This window comes from Aphelocoma coerulescens, chromosome 1A, assembly GCF_041296385.1.
Source record: "Aphelocoma coerulescens isolate FSJ_1873_10779 chromosome 1A, UR_Acoe_1.0, whole genome shotgun sequence".
NCBI lineage: Eukaryota > Metazoa > Chordata > Aves > Passeriformes > Corvidae > Aphelocoma > Aphelocoma coerulescens.
This window is the reverse complement of record NC_091014.1, coordinates 56,486,187-56,504,846: the sequence shown is the minus strand read 5'-3', so window position 1 is coordinate 56,504,846 and position 18,660 is coordinate 56,486,187. Positions and strand designations below refer to the sequence as shown.

The 18,660-nt window shown below is 41.9% G+C and overlaps 2 protein-coding genes across 2 annotated transcripts in view; one reads left to right on the top strand and one right to left on the bottom strand.

The window, feature by feature from the left end:
- Window positions 1-17,822, top strand: part of TIMP3 (TIMP metallopeptidase inhibitor 3) — a 37,569-nt gene extending 19,747 nt beyond the window's left edge. The window contains exons 2-5 of the mRNA XM_069002934.1: window positions 5,864-5,946; window positions 11,925-12,036; window positions 12,723-12,844; window positions 13,475-17,822. Coding sequence (XP_068859035.1) covers window positions 5,864-5,946; window positions 11,925-12,036; window positions 12,723-12,844; window positions 13,475-13,672 — 515 coding nt within the window. The 3' untranslated portion in view covers window positions 13,673-17,822. The remainder of the gene's footprint in view (window positions 1-5,863; window positions 5,947-11,924; window positions 12,037-12,722; window positions 12,845-13,474) is intronic.
- SYN3 (synapsin III) overlaps window positions 1-18,660 on the bottom strand; it is a 236,808-nt gene that overhangs the window by 104,326 nt on the left and 113,822 nt on the right. The gene's annotated exons all lie outside the window — the stretch shown is intronic.

Genomic DNA, 18,660 nt, shown 5'->3' with positions numbered 1-18,660 from the left:
GAATGGTGTTGAGAAGGTGCTCTTTCTCAGTTAGTATTCCTGGGAGCACTTTGAAAAGGCAAGAAGTCAATATTTGGACTGCCCGTAATGGGAACTAGTTTGTTGGTCAGGGTATAAAAGGAAGGCATCCAGCAGTGAACCTCTTACTTCACTACCTTTTTTTTTGCTTCCTTGATGAAGTTCTTTGGTGATCCTGTGTACAAGCACAGCTGGATTTGACTTCTTCAAAGACAAAGCAAAAGAGGTTTGTTTTGCCTTTTTTGGCTTTGGTTGAAGGTCATGATGGAATGAGGCAAAAGAAAGCTCCTCTATGGTGGTTTTTTTCAACCTTCTTGTGCTTTGCAAGAAGCCTTCAAATTCAACACTGATTTGTAAAAGAATTCTATTTTGGCTATGGAGGAGGTGACTTTCAGTACTAACAGATCATCTAACAGACTGGAGGCTTCTGGTTTTTTCTGTCTTCATAAATCCCCTGCTGTAATCTGTATTTCCCTCTCCATTCTGCTTTGCTGTGGAAGTGGAGGAATGGGTGAAGGGCTTCTATCTCCTCCCCCTACTAAAGCAGGCACCAGCTACTTGCTGCTCATAGAAGCCTGCAGTCGCCAGACAGTTTAATAGAGCCTCCCAAGAGGCTGCATACAGTTGAGCCATACTTCCAGTTCAAAGGGCACAATCCACCTTTAGTTATGGTCCTCTGGTTTTAGGGCAGCCAAGAGTGTCGGTAGTAATTGCTAACAGATCAGCCAGGGGAGTGGGAAAAGGAATGCATCTTGTGAGAGAGAGTGAGCAAGGGAGACAGCAATTCCATCTTAGCAGCACCAGCAGCACCAGTACTAGAAAATCTGTGTGTAAAAGCATCCTGCCTTGACCACATTAGGAGACACCCCCATAATCGGCATTAATATTTCAGTAGTGTGCTAGGTATACTCAGAAGTCTAAACCATACCAGCTGCCTTAGCCCTGTGTGATGTGAGCCCTCCAGCACGTATCAGCTCAGAAAGGAGTTCTTGTGAGGCAGATCAAATGAGAGAGCTGCTAGTAAAGCTGGTAAAAAAGTCTCAGTAAATTGCTCTTGGAATAGTCTTTGGATGAATAAAATGGCCACCACCCTCCTTGGCATGTCACGTGTCTGGTGTTAAAGCAGCGTTTTTAAATGTTGGTGTAGCCAGTGGCCTCAGGGCAGAAGGAGCTTTTCTTCAGCCTCCCAGTCACGTTGCTGCTCTCTATATATTTTATTTAGCCACTATTTGGATGTCAGAGAATGGCCTGGGAGAATAACTTGTCCCGTGTGCCTCCATTAGTAAACAACATGAGTCCTCCACATCCTTCACTCACTTAAAAGCAGTAAGCATGCATCTCAGCCAAAGCTCTCACTTGAAAATACTCACATTGCACACCAATAAAATAAATCCTTGAAACAATAATGAGAAGTGTAGCAGTTGTTACCCTCCTGAGCTGTTCATGGTAACTGGTCACAAGGGAAAATGGGTTTGGAGCAAATCCTGGTCTCTGAAGGGTGTGCCTCCATTTAAAATGCTGTTTATGGATGACAACCAGCCCACTTGCATGAAAGCATCTGGTTCTCATGGTGCAGTTGAGCAAGCAGCTGGGATTGGTGGTGTTAGCCTGGGTCTGTACCGCTGCCCTCTCATCAGGGGAAGGTAAGATTTGGGACAGGGTCACCATCTAGTGGCTGTTCCCTATAAAGGACACGGGCTGGATTGAACCAGGACATTTGGTGCCTTTGCTTTTCAGCTGGGAAAAAGAGCTACCACGCATGTAGTAGTAACTGTGTGCCTGGATGAAGGTTGCTTGGTAGTTACAAGTCTTTTCACCGTGTTGTTTCCTCAGCTTGCCAAGTGCATGTCTTCATCTCTCATTGCCTGTTTTTCTGCTCCTTGACTCGTGAAGAGAATGCCTTCTGCCATTTCAGATGTAAAGTCAGTGTCCTCTTCTGCTTCAGGTCTTGCCTTTAGGCCTATTCTCCCTATGAATCCTTGAGAAAATGGCTACAGAGTAAGTGATAAGTTAAAGAGTACTTCAGTTAGACATGTATGCATATGGGCAAATAAAAGGTCATAAATGTCCTTTTTCTCCTATGCCCATTCTGATTTGTTTGCCTTTATAGGACTTCATCCAGTGACATTTGGAAAATATGTAGCTGATTTTTGCCTGTATTTATATGTATACATGCACCTGCAGACAGTTTGTACCACCCTAGGGATGCCAGGGAAACAGAAATCAGTAGCTGCTGTCACTATACTAGTCCTGGCAAATCTCTGTTTTCCTAACTACCGTGTTAGTTTACATTTAAAAAAAACCCAAACAAAAACCACAAAAAGACAGGGAAAAGAGATAAATACCTTAATAATTTGTGATACATTCTTAGATGAATTTCTTGAATCCTCAAACACAGCAGGTTATTATTTTCATTTTTTTTTAAGAGTATCAACTAAATGCCTCGTTTCCTTCCTTCATGAGGGGATGTTTTCTCCCTCAATTTTTTAATCATGTCAAATGTTGAGAAGCAGTACATATGTTTTCTCCTCTTTGTATCATGGCATGACTGCCATGCTTATCTCATCAAGATTTATATCCTTGTCTAATTTAGCTTTTCATAAATAATTACAAATCACTCATGAGACCTTGCCAACTGCTCCAGTCCCACAAAGTGACCCGACCTGAAACCCCAAAGTACTGAGAAACATTCATCTTGGAGTATTTTCATAGGCAGTGCTTCAAAGGAATTGCGGTTTAAAAATATGCAGCTATTTTGGTGACCACTTGTGTGGGATAAAGTTTCCCATCAGTATTAGCAGGACTGTAATAGAGCTTCAAGGAGAAGGGAGGAGCTCAGGAGAGCAGTCACGGTACCTTTTGCCTCATTCTGCTCAAGAAGTAGGAGTCTGCAGTAGTAAACAGTCAGCTTCATTAACTTAACATGGACTGAATTTGCAACAGAAATGCTGTACATTTCGGATAATTTGCAGAGGACAAAAAGTTCTTCTGACAAGTATGCATGGCCCCTGCTCAGTCAGGAGCAATGGTCTTTATTTTCTGGCCAGGTGTGAAGAGTGGCCGTATACCAGGGAAATGGTGCTTTGAAGGAGCAAAAAGAGGGACTGGGAAACACGTGGCTGCAGATGTGCAGCTCGGAGCTCTGCGCTGAGCAAGGTGTGCAAGGGGCTCTTGTGTGTGGAGCCTTAGGGGGTTGAAGCTACACATGCAACTGCAACCTCTGAGCAGTCCTGCCATCCAGCATTGCTCTCCAGTGGCTCAGAGGCATCTAATCCTCAGGGATGGGATTACAGGTGATAGACTTACCTTGGAATACCCTGTGCTTCTTGGATAACAGCTTGGTTTTTCCTTTAATATGGGAAAAAATTTGCAGGGTGGGTTCTTTGTACATTTCTGGCTCTTCATTAAAGAAAACAACTTAGCTAGAAAAGTTACCATTGGGGTGATAAAGGCAACTTCTCTGAAAAACAGAGGGCTTGACCCATTTACAAAAGGTTTGAAGTGACAGCCCACACTAAGGTTTGTCATGGCTTTTCTAGGTGAATTTGCTAGGATGGCTGTTCTTTTCAAACTTTACTGGGGAACAATAATAGGAAACTACAGACCTTTCTACTTGTTTGCAAGGGTATCATTAGTTGAAATTGGAATGCTCTCATGTGCTAGTGGAGATATGCATTTTGAATTAGTAAAGCTGTTGTAAATCAAAGCTTCTGTTTGAAATGGCTGTGGTACCCTAACTAGAAGTCAAAGGGGTGACAAGCTAGCAGGGCAATACATGAAAAAAATGTTTATTTAGGTATTTTGTCAGCAACTGAGAATGTGCTTGTCATCTTATATGCTAACTGTGTTCTGGTTTGGAAACATTAGCATTTTGTAATACTGCCTTTTAGTGTATTTCTTATCACTGTCAATAAGATATAAGATTTCTTTGTTGGTTTTAGATGTGTTGGGCAAACACCAGTTTTTTCAATTTCAGTGTATCAGCAGATGAAGATAAGACTTTTGACACTCTCTGCTATAGACTCCAGTGTTAGTGAGCTGTCCTGGAATTCACAAAGTCTTAAGGAATTGTGTTCTTTCTCACTGACCCTTGGCACAGTCTGGTTTCTGTAGCTTTGCTGGTGGTTGTGGTGGTTGGAGTCAGCAGGTGGAGGAAGCTAGTTCTTAAAAGATATTTGCAGTCCTCAAGTGCGCGGTTCAATATAGCTACTAAATATTGAAGATAAGAGTAAATTGAAGTTAGAACAACTTGTTAAATAGAAGAATCAATAAAACTGCTTTTACTGCCATTGGGAAATAGAAATTTAAAAAAAAAAACAAGTTTTACACTCAATGAATGAAAGTTTTGTTGGTTCTTTGAATCAAAGCCAGGACTGTCTTACCTAGTTTAAAATTTCTTTGACAAGTCTGGCTGAAGCACAGGATATAAATCAGAACAGAGTGGATTTGTCTTCATTTCACACCACCCTCGTGGAACAAGGTTCAGGAACTGGTGTGTAAAACCAGACCTATCTGTTCCTTTAAGTCTGTTCTTCTGATTATTCAGAAAGCTAGGACAAGCTTGTTGCCTCCCTAGTTGGATCTAGGTAGTAAAAAAAAACTTTGGCCTTCTCTTTTTCCCATTTCTTCCAGTGGGCTTCTACAGATGTTTGAAACCTAAATAAGCTATGACGCAACAAGAGGCTTGTTTAATGTCCTATACGTCAGCAAAATGTATGCCTGAACTTTGTTGCTGCTGTTAGATAGTTCTGTAATGCAAATAACTCACTGTGTTTTCCTGCTTCCACTTCTTTGTCTCCCTTCTATGCCTCCCTGCTTTTTGCTGGTTTTCTGTGATGGATTAAAATGGGTAATGCCTGCCCTGTCCCTAAGCTTTGCTCCTCTACTGAGATGAGCAGGTGGTTGCAGAACTTTTTCAAAGAGGATTGCTAGAACTGTTTTTTTAATTTTCTTTTTTGTATATGTGGAATGCCCCAAAAATAGATGAGCAAGAGAACTCTTCATTAAACACTGACTGTAAACTGCCCACTAGATTAAAAAAAAATCCTTATCTATGGGACCTCAAAATCCTTACATGTGATGGCTTGGGCTCAGTTGACCTTGCTATGGTGCATCTGTGGTACCATGGAGGTGCCTATGGCATGGACCACACACTGATGAGGGAATGCAGTGCAGTAGACACAAGATCTGATGGGTCAGCTTTAGTTTGTCTTCCAGGTGACTTCTGGCTGGCCTGGCAGCTTTCACTGGGCACTTGATGGTTGCTGAATAATCTGGTTTTGCACAGCAGCTGTTTGTTCAAGGGACCATTTGTTAGTTTTGTGGTACCTCAAAGGTGGCAGTTGTAGTGAAACCCCCAGATATGGGATATTCCAGTGCACTGTACTGTGTTGCTGTGTTTATTGGGAAAGAAAAGTTTTATTGGACCCACAAAGAACAATTTAAAAGTAGTATCCTATTGAACATCATCCTGTATGTTGGGAGTTAAGGCGTTACAAACTTCATCCCATTGGCTTGGTGCAAAGATTTTAATCTCTCTTGGTCCCAGCTACAGTCTGCTCTGCAGATTTTGGTGAGATTTAACCACAAATAACACTTGTTCTTATTCTTCACACAGAACTGGATTCCTCTAAACAAATACCTGCTGTGGCATCCCATTATACATGCCTTCACTGTGTGTGAGGCTTAGAATAAATTGAGAGGAAGGTTAACCTGGAGTTTTGTTTATTTTACAGGATAGTTTATCTAAACAATTTTGTGGGTTTTTTTTTTAAGTGGGGGGTATAACATTAATGTTGTGAAAAGTTGTCTGTAATTTGTTGTGTTTTTTCCTCCCTTATGACAGTGATCCGAGCTAAAGTGGTGGGGAAGAAGCTCATGAAAGATGGACCATTTGGAACGATGCGGTACACGGTGAAGCAGATGAAGGTATGTTTGCAGACATTTCCCGTGGGCTAGTAGATGTGGTAAGGAATCTAATTAACACTTAGTAACAAACACTTTGCATACTTATCAGCACTGCAGTTTTTTGTAGTGGCCACACTGAATGGAAAGAAACCAGCAACTGGTAGACATTTCCCCGAAGTGGGGAAAGGAGCAGGAAGGGGTCGTTCCTGACATACAATGCTGAATACCTGAATTCTTCCATTATTTTAACATTTCTGGTAGTAAAAGATGGCAGATGATCTTCTCTAGGTACTGAAGTTATGTTTTGTGTTCAACATGCACAGTATTGGACTGGAAATGCCAGCTTTGCCATGCAGCACTTTCATTAAATCCAAGAAAGAAATTATGGTAGGGGGTCTGCCAGCCTTGGGAGAGTGCTCGTTTCTCTTCTTTCTTTGCTTCCTTTGTGACCACCAGTTAGGATTACAGCATTTTTTTCCATGTACAAAACAAATGAAAATCATATAATGAAGTCTTTATATAAAGCTAAATGGAGCACTGTAGCTTTTAAATATTGTCAGCTCAGAAGAGTTGTAAAATATTGATTCAGAGATGAAAAGAGGTAGAACCACACCAGTTGCTCGATTTCTTTAGTTCCTTTCTTCAGAGCTCTAATTCTTTGCTGCACGTACTGCACCCAACCTGCTGCTTTGCACTTGGTTTTTTTTCTTAAACTGCCCCCTTGTTATGTAATGCTAAAAATCAGCCCTAGATTGTTTTTCTTGGCAATGCCATTCCAGTCATAAGACTGGTTTATGTCTTTAGGGAAAAAAAAAAAAAAAAAGAAAGGGAATGGAAAAGCTTGGCAGAGACTGCAGAAATCTGAAACATATTAGACAAAGTAAAGGTTCAGAAAAAACCAGTCACTTGCCTGCCTTGTAACAGTAACTCTCTTTATAAGGCAGTTTATAGCTAAGCACGAAAGCGGGGAGGAGGAGACGCAAAGCCTGTTTCATAAGCTGTCACAAAACCATGCACGTAGCCAAATCTAGTCCTGGCATGGCTCTTCCACAAGAGTGGAATGCCTGCTCTTCGAGTAAGAGGGCGTGAGGTGCTGGGCTTACTGACTTCCTTAACCTTAAAAATGTCTCTGTAAGATCCAAAGGAAATACATGTTTTTTAAAAAGAAAAATAAGCAACTGGTTATATGGGCAATAATGAGACAACACTGCCACTTTTTTTGGTTTTTTTATGGCTTTTGTTGGCCTCATCAGGTTTGCAGCACTCCATGCTGTTCTTCTCCAGTTTTGTCACTCTCCAGCGCTGCAAGTGTACCCTGCTTCACAAAACTACTCAGTGCCCACATGCTGCAGTGGCTTCATCACCTTCTCTTTCTGATTTCATCCTGGTCTGTCCAGTATCACTACTTTCCCTCCTTCTCAGTGCCAAGAGTTTGATGCTTCCTGTCTAACATATGGCCATGAACAGGGTGCAGCAGTGATCTAGAATAATGGTAGTCCCCGAAATTAAGTACTACCCTTTACCAACAATAACACTGCCCCTCTTCTAAATAAATAAGACACCTGAGCCTGTCCTGGCTGTTTTCATTGGGTTATTCTGCAGCACAGGGCCTTTCTGCAGGAGCATTTCCACAGTGTTTTGTGTCCAAGAAAACCAAGAGGGATTTTAAAGAGGAAATCTTGTGTTGGTCAAACTGCCCTTATGTCTGCTTAGATGGTGGGCTGGTGGGATGTTGCACTGGATGTTTAACTGTGACCTTTGGCATGAAGGAACCTGAAGCAAAGTGCTCAGTAGGACTGGAATGTCCGGAGGCCATAGTTCTTCATAAACAAACAAACAAACCAAGTGTCTTCTTTGGAAACCCTGCTGTCTTTCTGCTGAGCTTAGAGACTTCAGTATAAAGAGGGATTTAGATCCATACAGTGGGGGAGTTCAGAGTGATGCAGCAAATTTCTCCCTTGTTTGCTCCAATGAAAGCTGACTGTCCGCCTGCTGAAAGGAGAACTAAGGAGGCCTATGGCTCTGCACAGCTGCATGGGAACAGCTCTGAAGATAAAACTAACATGTCAGTCTACATAAACCCTTCTGCACCTGCAGGTGAAAAATAAACAAGCCATTTAGTCTATCAGTGTGTGCTGAATTGCCTGTGGAAAGCATTGAAAGCCTCAAAGGGCAACAAACAATCTCCGTAGTTCTTTCATGGGCTGCTTGGAGTTTGCTGGGTTAGATTCTTGATCTCACTAGCATTCCTCACTGAACTCGTTGCTGCATTTCACAACTAAACCAGCTTGGGGCCTGGACTGGAGCACAAGGTCAGCCCACAGGGACAGAACAGTGCCAGGCTTTCTAGCGTTCAGGTTTGTTGTCTGAAGAGGCCTTGTGCTTTTCCAAGCAACCTCTGCCTCTCCCCACTGCTTTCTCAAATAATATAGGAATACTTTGAGATCACGTGTCATAAATCTGCTCAGGACTGATCTAACCCCTATGTGTTCTGTGATCCTGCAGTGCATTCTGAGAATGGCCCAAGCCTATTTCAGGAAACTGCAAAGGAAACAAGGAGATATTTCTCCTCCATGAGCACACACAGTCCTGGTTGACCATGGCAGCACCCTGCACAGGCTGCCAGAAGCAAGGAGACTTTCCTTGGTTTGTTGCTTATCTGTAAAATGAGTCTATGGGGGGAAATGTGATAGTCCCAAGAGGAAAGAAGTGGGGTAGGATTAATTTAGTTTAATTTTAGACAGACTAAAATGAGGTGTTGAGTCTTCCCTGCTCTCTTCATTGTCAATGGATAGAGAGAGGAACCACCAAAGTGTAATTCAGCCCACAAGTTGTAGACAGCTGTTTTAGGATGGGCTGAGTTGTTCTGGAGGTGTCTGTTCTTGGCATTTGACTAGAGAGGATGCCTAATTCCTGTGAATTGCCTATATTGTAGTTAGCTGCAGGTTAGGCAAAGTGTGACTCCCAGCTCTTGGTATCTAGTGCAACCTCACATGGGAGGGATAGAGGGAGGAACATCATGAACAATTTTACAGAGTGAAGTCATTTAAGCAGCAGGAACCACCACAGGATTTGCCTGTGCATTTCTGAGGCAGTATGGGGGCTGCTGAGGGGAATGCTGACACAGCTGGAAATAGAGCAGCACTAGCAGACATCACCATGTCATGTTTGCTAATATTTTGTTCCCTGTTATTACGCTTCCAAAAATACACATTTGTGGGGACAGGAGAACTCTGAGGGTAGCAGTTAGGAGACAGGCTAGCTTTATGGTTGGGTTTCTTCTGACTGGTCTAACAGCACTTCCAAGACACTTTGTGTATCCAAAAATAATGCTCAAGGTATTGTTTTTTTTGTTTTGACAGCAGGCATCTGTAGAAGATTCCCCCTTGCCAAACTTTCTTTTTCCTTCCAAGAGAACCGAGGTCCTGGTGAATTTTGTTCAGTCATCAGAGGGTGTGGCAGGCCCTGTCTGCCCCAGCATGGGTTCAGTTCAGTGTGGCAGTGGCTGCCATCCATGTGGGTCACTGAGGGCTGAGTGGCAGTGCTTTTTGAGAGGCTGAGCATGCTTCCTTTAGCAGCCCTGACAGTGGTGTCCCTGATGGTAATGTGAACAGGAAATTAGGTCCAGGAGCTGAAAAGCAAGCCCCAGTTCAGCATCACTGGCTACTTCATAGGCAGTCATGTTGAGCTTGATGGCTCAGAAGATGCACAAAGTGATGACTGTAACAGTCCTGTAGGAAGGACCTGAGCAGCTTCCCAGAGGAATGATTAGTGTAGCTCGTAGCCCTGTGGGCAAGAGGAAGAAAGGGCTCCAAGTGTGCCTGCCCACGTGCAGACCTTGTCACACAGATATTTAATTAGTCCAACATGACTGGGAGCTCAGCACTGCAAGTGACAGATCCCTTGCACTGCCGTGCACAGTGTGCAGCTCTCTGCAGTGTTGATAATGCACTGCCTGGAGGGACTGGGCAGCCCCAGCTGTTACCTTACCTAGTCTTATCTGCTTAGATACTGTTATCTGAGCTTCTTGGTGTGACACCCACTAGGATGGGGTCTCAACATGTGACCCTTATTCTATGTGCCTTTCCTCACAGTACCCTTGGGAGGCAAGAAACAAAGTGTGCTGAGGGCTAAATAACTCATCCAAGGACAGACTGGATTCTTGTGCCAGAATCTTGGTCTCAAGCTATGTTGACTGGATTGGAAAATCTGAGTGGGTCATCCGATACCAAGAAAATTGCAGAGATAAAGCAGAGATTAGGTGAAATTCACTTCTTCCATATCCATTGAAAGACTTTGGCCACTTATGGACACAATGTCATATTTCAAGCATGATCTATGATTTTTTGTTGATACACTGTGATTAATTAAAAAAAAATAATGGCCTTGCCTATTAGCTGGGTGTAGAAGAAAGGCTGGAAAATGCAAACTCTTTAGTGTGTCTTTTACTGTACCCAGCATTGCTGTTACTGAGTTGTGATACTGTTACAAGATCATTCTAATTAAGGGAATCTACCTAAGGAGAAAAAAAAAAATCACCTGGCTGACATTCCGTAGATGCTCCAAAGATAAAATTTGGCCTCTCAGCATAGCAGAATTAGTAGTAGTTTTTTATGGTTTTATAGGAAGTATTTGGGCCTAGCATAAAATCTGTTAAATTAACATGTTCTTTCAGAAAGAAAAAGATTTGTTGTTTTTAAAGGAAGTGGGGGAATGATGAAATACCCTGGGGGTAATAGGGGACTTCAAGAAATAGAATGCAGCCTGGAGAAGAATACTACAGCTTAGGTGACACAGAGGCAAGGATTTATAGCTCTGGGATTGTTTGGGATTTTTTGGTCGTCTTTTGCCTCACATTAATATTTACTGCTAAGCCAAATGTGAATGTGCAGTCTATCAGTAAAGCTGAGAGAGAAAAGGATAGGCTGGGAAATGCCAGGAAACTGGTTCTCTCTGACTTCTATTGTTTCTTCTTTAACTTCTAAATATTGGCCATTCATGGAGTTGGCGGGGAAAAAAGAGTGACTGAATGCTTTGAAAAGACAAATTTTTAAGATGAAATTCTCAGGGAAATAATTCTCTGTGTTTCAAAAATAGGATATGTTTAATGGGTCCAATGTACACATGCAGTGGTTGTTTCATTGCTATGCAAAGACTTCTTTATGCTGCTAACAGGTGGGCATGAGTTTCTCTAAATTGCAGCAGTAAGGCCAGGTCAGATGGGGACATGTGCTAATTTCTGACTGAATCCAACTGCCAGTGCATCTGTGGGCTCATGTTTCGATTAAACTGAGCTGGAAGAAAGATTATGAAGAAGGAGGAGGAGTGCAGAGGAATTATGTATACATGATATTTTCTTTATGGTGCCCATCAGTATGGGACTAATTTTAGAAGATGGTGTAGAATTCAATGTCTGCATTCATTGAGTTAGAGACACATGAAGTCCTTGCTGAGGTCAGCAGGAGTTGTGTGTGCTACGCGTCTGAGGAGGAGGTGTCTGACTTGATGACTTAGATCAAGTGCCAAAGGTTTGAAACTCTTACGGCAGCAACACTGGAAAATAGGGTAATTGTTTAAAAGAAAAACCTCTTAGTTTGGAAGAAATTGTGTAAATCGCATAGAGGAGAAAGATTCCAAGCTTGAACTAATTTTATTTCTCTCTAATTATGATCTTTATAAGGGAAAAAAAAATTCAGGATGTTGGCAGAGCTTGCAGCATTGGTGCTTTGTTCACTTAGTGCCACTGGAACTAATACGAATGGGAAAAACTGGTCTCTGTGCTGAATTGCAATGGCTCGTTAGCAGGTGGTTTTTCTGCTTTACCAGCAGATCTGGTGGGGAGGCTTCCATGAGCCCAGCCAGTGTCATTATTCCTTCACTCTTGTAAAAACCAGAAAATCTATTGCTTACCACCACAAACTAGGAATGTAGATTGTAAAGAACCTTAAGTGAAATTTGATCTCTTGAGATGACTGAAAGCATTTTTATTCTTTCTCTAGATGTATAGGGGCTTCCAGATAATGCCACATGTTCAGTACATCTACACAGAAGCCTCTGAGAGTCTTTGTGGAGTCAAGCTGGAGGTCAACAAGTACCAATATCTGATTACAGGTAAAGGACTGTGTACTTCTCCATAAGTTTTCTGTCCTATACATGCACCTGCTAAGGACATGGGCAGTGGTGTGGACAGCTCTGTACACAATTTCCTAAGTGTTAAGATGGCCAACAGTATTCTGGTGTTCAGTACTCTACAATGCTGAGAGTCATTTCACTCCCTAGATGTCCCTCTCTTTCCTAAAGTGTATCTTACACCCTGGCATGCTGTGAGAAGTATGTTGTGTGACAGTCCATGGCTCTCAATTTATACCTGAGCTGGCATGTCTGTCACAGGGAGCTGGGTGCTACTGGGCTGTGTCAGAAATGGAAGATCGTTTTTGGAATGAGCTGGAGAAACGCAGGCTGCTGAGATGGGGGGATGCAGGGGGATGGACATGTGACAGTTGCCAAGTCTTGTTTCTAGTGAGGGTGTCAGCTCATTTTCTCTGTTGTTAAGAGGAGCTTGACAGCATTACTAACCTGCATGTTGCTGGTGGTGCTTAGAGCCAGCACAACACCTCCTGACTTTCAGAAGTGCTGTTATCTTGCTTGCCAGAGATTCCTGAACCAGTTAATAAAAAGAAAACATTTGCTGAGCAGTGGCTGAAGCCAAACATATTGAGAGCATTAGCCATCTCAGGAAACGAGAGAAGTGCTTGAGCTGAGAAGTGCTAACTTGTGACCATGTGTCTGTTTTCAAGGCCGGGTGTATGAGGGGAAGGTTTACACTGGCCTGTGCAACTGGTATGAGAAATGGGACCGGCTGACTCTGTCCCAGCGCAAAGGACTGAACCATCGTTATCACCTGGGCTGTGGCTGCAAGGTATGTGTGTCTCTAAGGTGGCATCAGACATTCAAGCCCATTCTGTCTCCCCTGGCTGGTAATACTTGATGATGCTAGAGAACAGCCAGGAAGAGAAATGGAGGACAACAATTTTTACAGAGAAAAAGTAAAGTTCATTTTTTAGTGTTGAGACCAAAGAAGAGATAATCAAATAAAAGTGCAGAGTCTATGCTTTTAATACCCTGTTGGAGTTAATTGGGGTTGGGGAAGACTTTCAGAATCTGTGCAGAATCATTTGCAGGTGAATGAAATCAGGTACCAAAGGCTTGGCAAGATATGTCCAGCTTTTTTCCTGTGTAAACATTTTGAGTACTTAAAACCCCACAGCCTGGCACTGGAACTAAGACTTTTGCACATGGCCTCAGGCCTGCAAAAACATAGACATAAGTTCAACTTTTCTGCACCTGAAAAGCCCTTTTGACTACAGAATTAGCTGTGTGTGTGAAGCTAAGCACATGCTTACGTGCTTACAGAACTGAGGCTGAAGTTTGGATTAGTAAGCAAGGTTTGAGGGAGTGGAATTTTGAATCACTTGTCTCTGTTAAAAAGACATTTTATATAATGTTGTTTTTACATGCAGACTTACCTGAATTCTCTTTCCAATTGCAGATTAGGCCCTGCTACTATCTGCCCTGCTTTGCCACCTCCAAGAATGAGTGCATTTGGACAGACATGCTCTCCAACTTCGGCCACTCGGGATATCAAGCAAAGCACTATGCCTGCATCCAGAGGGTGGAAGGCTACTGCAGTTGGTACAGAGGATGGGCACCTCCAGACAAAACGATAATCAATGCCACAGATCCCTGAGCAGCTATCCCTTTCCTTATCTCCCCTCTCCCTTACTTGTGGCTGATCTTCCTTTGGACACTAACTCTTACCAGATCGTGATGATGACAATGAAATTAGTGCCTATTTTCATGCAAATTCTAGCACTTCGAACACTTAAAAAAGAAACGGAAAAAAAAAAAGGAAAGGAAAGAAAAAAGTCTGTGCTACCTTACTGAATTTGTAATCACCTTTTCCATTTTTTGATACCACTCATTTTGATCAGACATTTGGGAGCTTACTTTTGCACACCAGAGGGAAAAATGGGAGGGAAAAAAAAGGAAAAAAAAAAAAAAAGATGGAGCTCTTGCTCTCTTGCATGTATCATTAGCTGTAGCAATATAATCTCTATTTTTTTAGGAAAACAAAAATCTAAAAACTATGCCAATTAGGCACTGTATTCTTCTATGCGCTGGCTTCCCATCACCCCTCCTCATGCACTAAGTGCTGAAAATACTTAGACAAATCTATTTCAAGGGAAACAGATTTCATTAATCAGAATTATCAGGCAAATGAAGCAAAATGAAAAGAAATCCAGCCTAAACTCTGGACAAAATAACATCCAAAAGAAATCCTCCTCTATAGGAGAGATAGGCAATGTGATTGACTCCAGCAGTGGGAGACTTTACCTGGTGTGTCTGACCACATCATCTGGTAAAAGCATTGTTGACTGACTGTCCTTGCTAATTCAGTAACAATGCGAATGCAACAGCACATTTGAAGTTCTGGCTTTCCCCAGAACAAAAGAGAGAGTATTTAGTATTTTTGTTGTTGTTGTTGTTTCAAAAACAAAAACCCCATCCCCTATTTTCAGGGAGGTAAATGCAATTACAGCAGAGCATATGAAGGGTTGTGCCATCCTGTTTTGAGCAGCATTGGCCCCTGAAATTTTTGCAGCTTAGCTTCAACAGCAAAACCAGCTTCTGAACACCTTAAACCAAACAGGTGCAAAAGTAACAGCTGTAAATCAATCACGTGCAAGAGGGAAAGGGGAGACTTGCTAGAACATTTATTGTAAAAAAAAAAAAAAAAAGTATTGCCAAAATAGTGTTTTGCTGAACTAAGATGTATATACGCATAATGACATAAGCTATTTTTGACAGGACGTGGAATTTTTTTGGTGTTATAAACAAAAGAATGGTTTGATTGTGTTTTAAAGACAGAAATATTGACATTCCGAGTCAGTGAGTTGCTTTTAAGATTTTGAAGCTCCAGTGTATCTGCAGTAGTGGCTACAGTCATTGTTTCCTCTGTAACTCCTTGCACCACGGTTCCTCCCCTGCAGCTACAATAGCTGCATTTGTTTATATAGTGAAAGGAAGTGTGTGTGTGGGCTAGGCAAGGAAGAGTGGTCTCCTAATAACTGTTGTCTGGGATCATAAAATTTTCAGCTGCCCGGAGGATTCCTTCTGTGTCAAGTGCTGTGTTTCCCTCTAGGCACTGTTAGGCATAGCCCTGTGCATGTGCTCGTACCATATCCTGCAGTCATGTGGGAGGAGAAGCCTTACTGTCTTGTGCTTTGCTGTTGACTGGAGAAGTTTTTTTTTCATTCTATTTTGATTTTTTTTATTATTATTAAGAAAACTATAATATAATTTTTCTTATCAAATAAAAGTATTTTAAGTTTTAATGATGGTGAAGAAGGGGTGCTGACAAAATGGGTGACTGAGTCTTGGATGGGGAGGGTTTGGGCAGGGAGAAGATTGTGCTTAACTTCATTTTTGTATTATTATGATTATTTATCTTAAGTTTCCATATATCTTCCGTTCATTCCACTTAGAAAGCAGAGCTGCCACCAGCAGGAAAAAGTTGTTGCAGTGATTCCAGCTTGGGACAATACAGCATTTTACAGTCAGTGACCTCAGTTACTGGAGGATTGTTTAGCACATCTTTGCCAAATGGAAAAGAAAGGGTGTCTGAGATGGGCTCTGATGTGTTTTTATGTTCCTTGTGTGCTACCAGAGCTCTGCCAGATGTACACCCTCTGAAATGCCCCATTTGCTAATGACTTGTTGCAGCAAAAGCTTCATTTTTAGCATGAACTTTAGAGGGCATTTTCAGAGAGTTGCTGTAAGAGATGCCTAGGTTTGCTGCGTGTATTTTTTTTCCCAGCAGCTCTGAGTGGCAATGCAGCACAAAACACATTGAAAGTCTGTTGGATTTTCCTGTGATTTAGACTTGGAACACTTCTCAGAAGTCCTCTTCCCTGTGACTACTCCTAAATTATGGGTTGGAGATGAGAGGGAGAGTAGGGTGCTTCATGACACCCATCACAGGAGCAGGTAGTGGTTCAGAATGTTGGTCCTTTTGGCAAAATATGGGTTTGGGCTTTGGGCCCAGTGGAACAATCTCTGTTCAAGTTGTGCATGGCTGACAAAACCTGTGAGGGTCACTGAGGGCAGAATGAAGCTGCCCTCAGTGTTTGCATTGCTTGGAGTTGGCATTGCAGGCTATGGCCCTCCTCAAGCTCAAGGTGGCCAGGGTCTCTTTGAGCTGCAGCCACTTCTCACAGCTTTGGAAGGCTAAAAGAAAATGCCCCTTGATGCAGTAAAGTGTTGATTTGAATTTTCATTAAACTGCAGCTCTGCATATTTTACCTGTCACTGATTCATTTAGCTAGCTGAGACATCACAGTATTGCACTCAAATTATTGTGAAAATATTTGTGTTCTAATACTATGAGGACTTCTGTCCCTAAGTAGGATATCATGTAGCTATGTGCTTTGTAAACAAAACAAAACAGCAGATGCATTACCAGAAAATGAAGCATATTCCCACTTTATTTTGCAGACGGTAAAATATTTCTGAGATGCAGACAGCTAGACTGGCAGGGGTGGAGGTTTGGTGGCAAATCTTTGCCCTTGCTGTGTAAAGAAACAGTTGTTAAGGCTGTTCAAAATGCGGAGCTGAAAGGAGGGGGAAGAATCCAGTGAAAATACATTTCTTTTGGGAAGCTTCTTTATTTTGTTTCTGTGCATGCTATCAGGGACATGCATTTCTTGGGCTAAGCTTCAGCTTGTGCTTGCATTAAGGACCTGCCTGAAGGCACTCCTGAAGTGGAAGCCATTACATGGATTGACCAGGCTCTAAATCAGACTCAAAGACTTCTTCCTTTCTGTCTGCTCTCCTTTCTTCTGCCTTGCTAAGCCACTTCTGCCTGCCAATGGATATGTTCAGGAGTACGCACACACCCCCTGCCACCATACTTTAGACACACCAACATTATTAAAAGTACTTTTTAAAGTGTGAACTAATTTCTAGACTGAAGCTGTTCAGTTTCTTACTTATGCATATTTTTTTGTTACTTGCTGGAGAGTGTTTTTCCCTTTAAACTGACAAAAATACATATTGAAGGTTTCTGAAAGATTAGATTCTATGTTCCTTTTCCAAAATGGAGGGGCTAGAGAGCAGGAGATCTGTGCATGGAGTTCCTTGAATAAGGTCCTCTTGTGGGAGGCTTCCACGTCCCCAGTATGGGAAAAAAGCACCATTTTTAGGTCTAAATTTATGGTTTGAAGAGTTACATGGCCCTTTATGTAGGACTATTCTAAAACATAAATCTGTCATTGTATCCCATTCATACTTGTCAGAGTGAAATGCTACCTCACAGTGATGGGAAACATACTGTTGTGTTTTTTACAGTAAAGACTGTTGAAAGTAAAGGCCTCCATGAGAACAAGCCTCCATCCTTGCAGATGTCTCTGAAAATACTCGCAGCTTAGAAGGACAGAACAAAATTAAGGGAACTGCAAAAGGTTTCTGTCTTTTAGAATACGTGACTTTTGGGGCTACCAGTCTTGACAAAAAACAAAACCCACTAAACATTTGCTGCTGTTTTGCTTGTACTGGCTTCTCCTTCTCTCTGACACTGTCCTTCCTTCATAGAGCCACTGTGCTGTTCCTGATAGTCATGAAAACTTGGGGAGAGAACCAAACCCATGTGAAAAATCTTGTCCAGAAGGAATGTATTTGTTGCTAAATTTTCTAGCACTGTTTACAGTTTTCCTCCATGTTATTTATAAATTTTATATTCAGTGAATGTATATTGTCTTTTAAGGTAATGTTGCATAATGTTCACTTTTTATAGTGTCCTTTTATTCTAAACAGTAAAGTGGTTTTATTTCTATCACAGACATTCTGTCTCTGCTTCACTTATATTAGTTTCTGTCGACTTCAAATGCACACAAATGGATTTGCAACTGGATTTATTAATTTCCTTCCCCTTCCTGATACCATTTTATTAGTCCCAAAGTAGATATTCCACCTCTGGCAAATCTGGCACTTTGGCAAAGATCCCTCCAGGAATCCCCCCCTCTTTTTAAGAGGTTGGTCTCTGAGAATTGTTACTGTGGTCATAAGCCCAGGAGAGGTGAAAAAGCCCTTTTGAAGTTAATGATTCCCAGTTGTTAATTTGCCATAGGAGGTCAGTACAGAGCAAGGGCTGGCTGTAGCACCAGTAGGTCCTTGGAAGAACACTTGCCAGATTGCTCTTATTTCCAGAAAACTGATCATTATGGGGAGGTCTGAAAGACGCATGCCCACGGCAAAAGGAAGAGAGGTTCATCTTTTCTGCTATGAAATGTCAGAATCTTGTGTCCTCTCTTTAGGCTTACTGTTTAGGGCTGATTAAAAATGCCCAGTCCTTTTGAGAAAGAAGTTTCAGAAAAAGCATTTTCAGCTAAATTAAAATGCTCACAAAAATGGGCCTACTGTTAGATAATTCCTGTATCTCACTTTTACTCTTGGAAAATCTAGTGTCTACACAGATGAAAGAATGAAACAGATTTTTGAATTTTTTTTCTGTTTAACCCAAAGGTTTAGAAAGTAGACTCTGGAAATTTTTGGATATAGAAGGGTGAGGGGGTCTTCTATGTGAGAACTTAAGTGCTTGAAGTGTATGACATTGCAGAGAGGTAAAACCATAACACTTGTTATAAACACTTGCAGGGGGTCAGCCATCAAAGGACCACA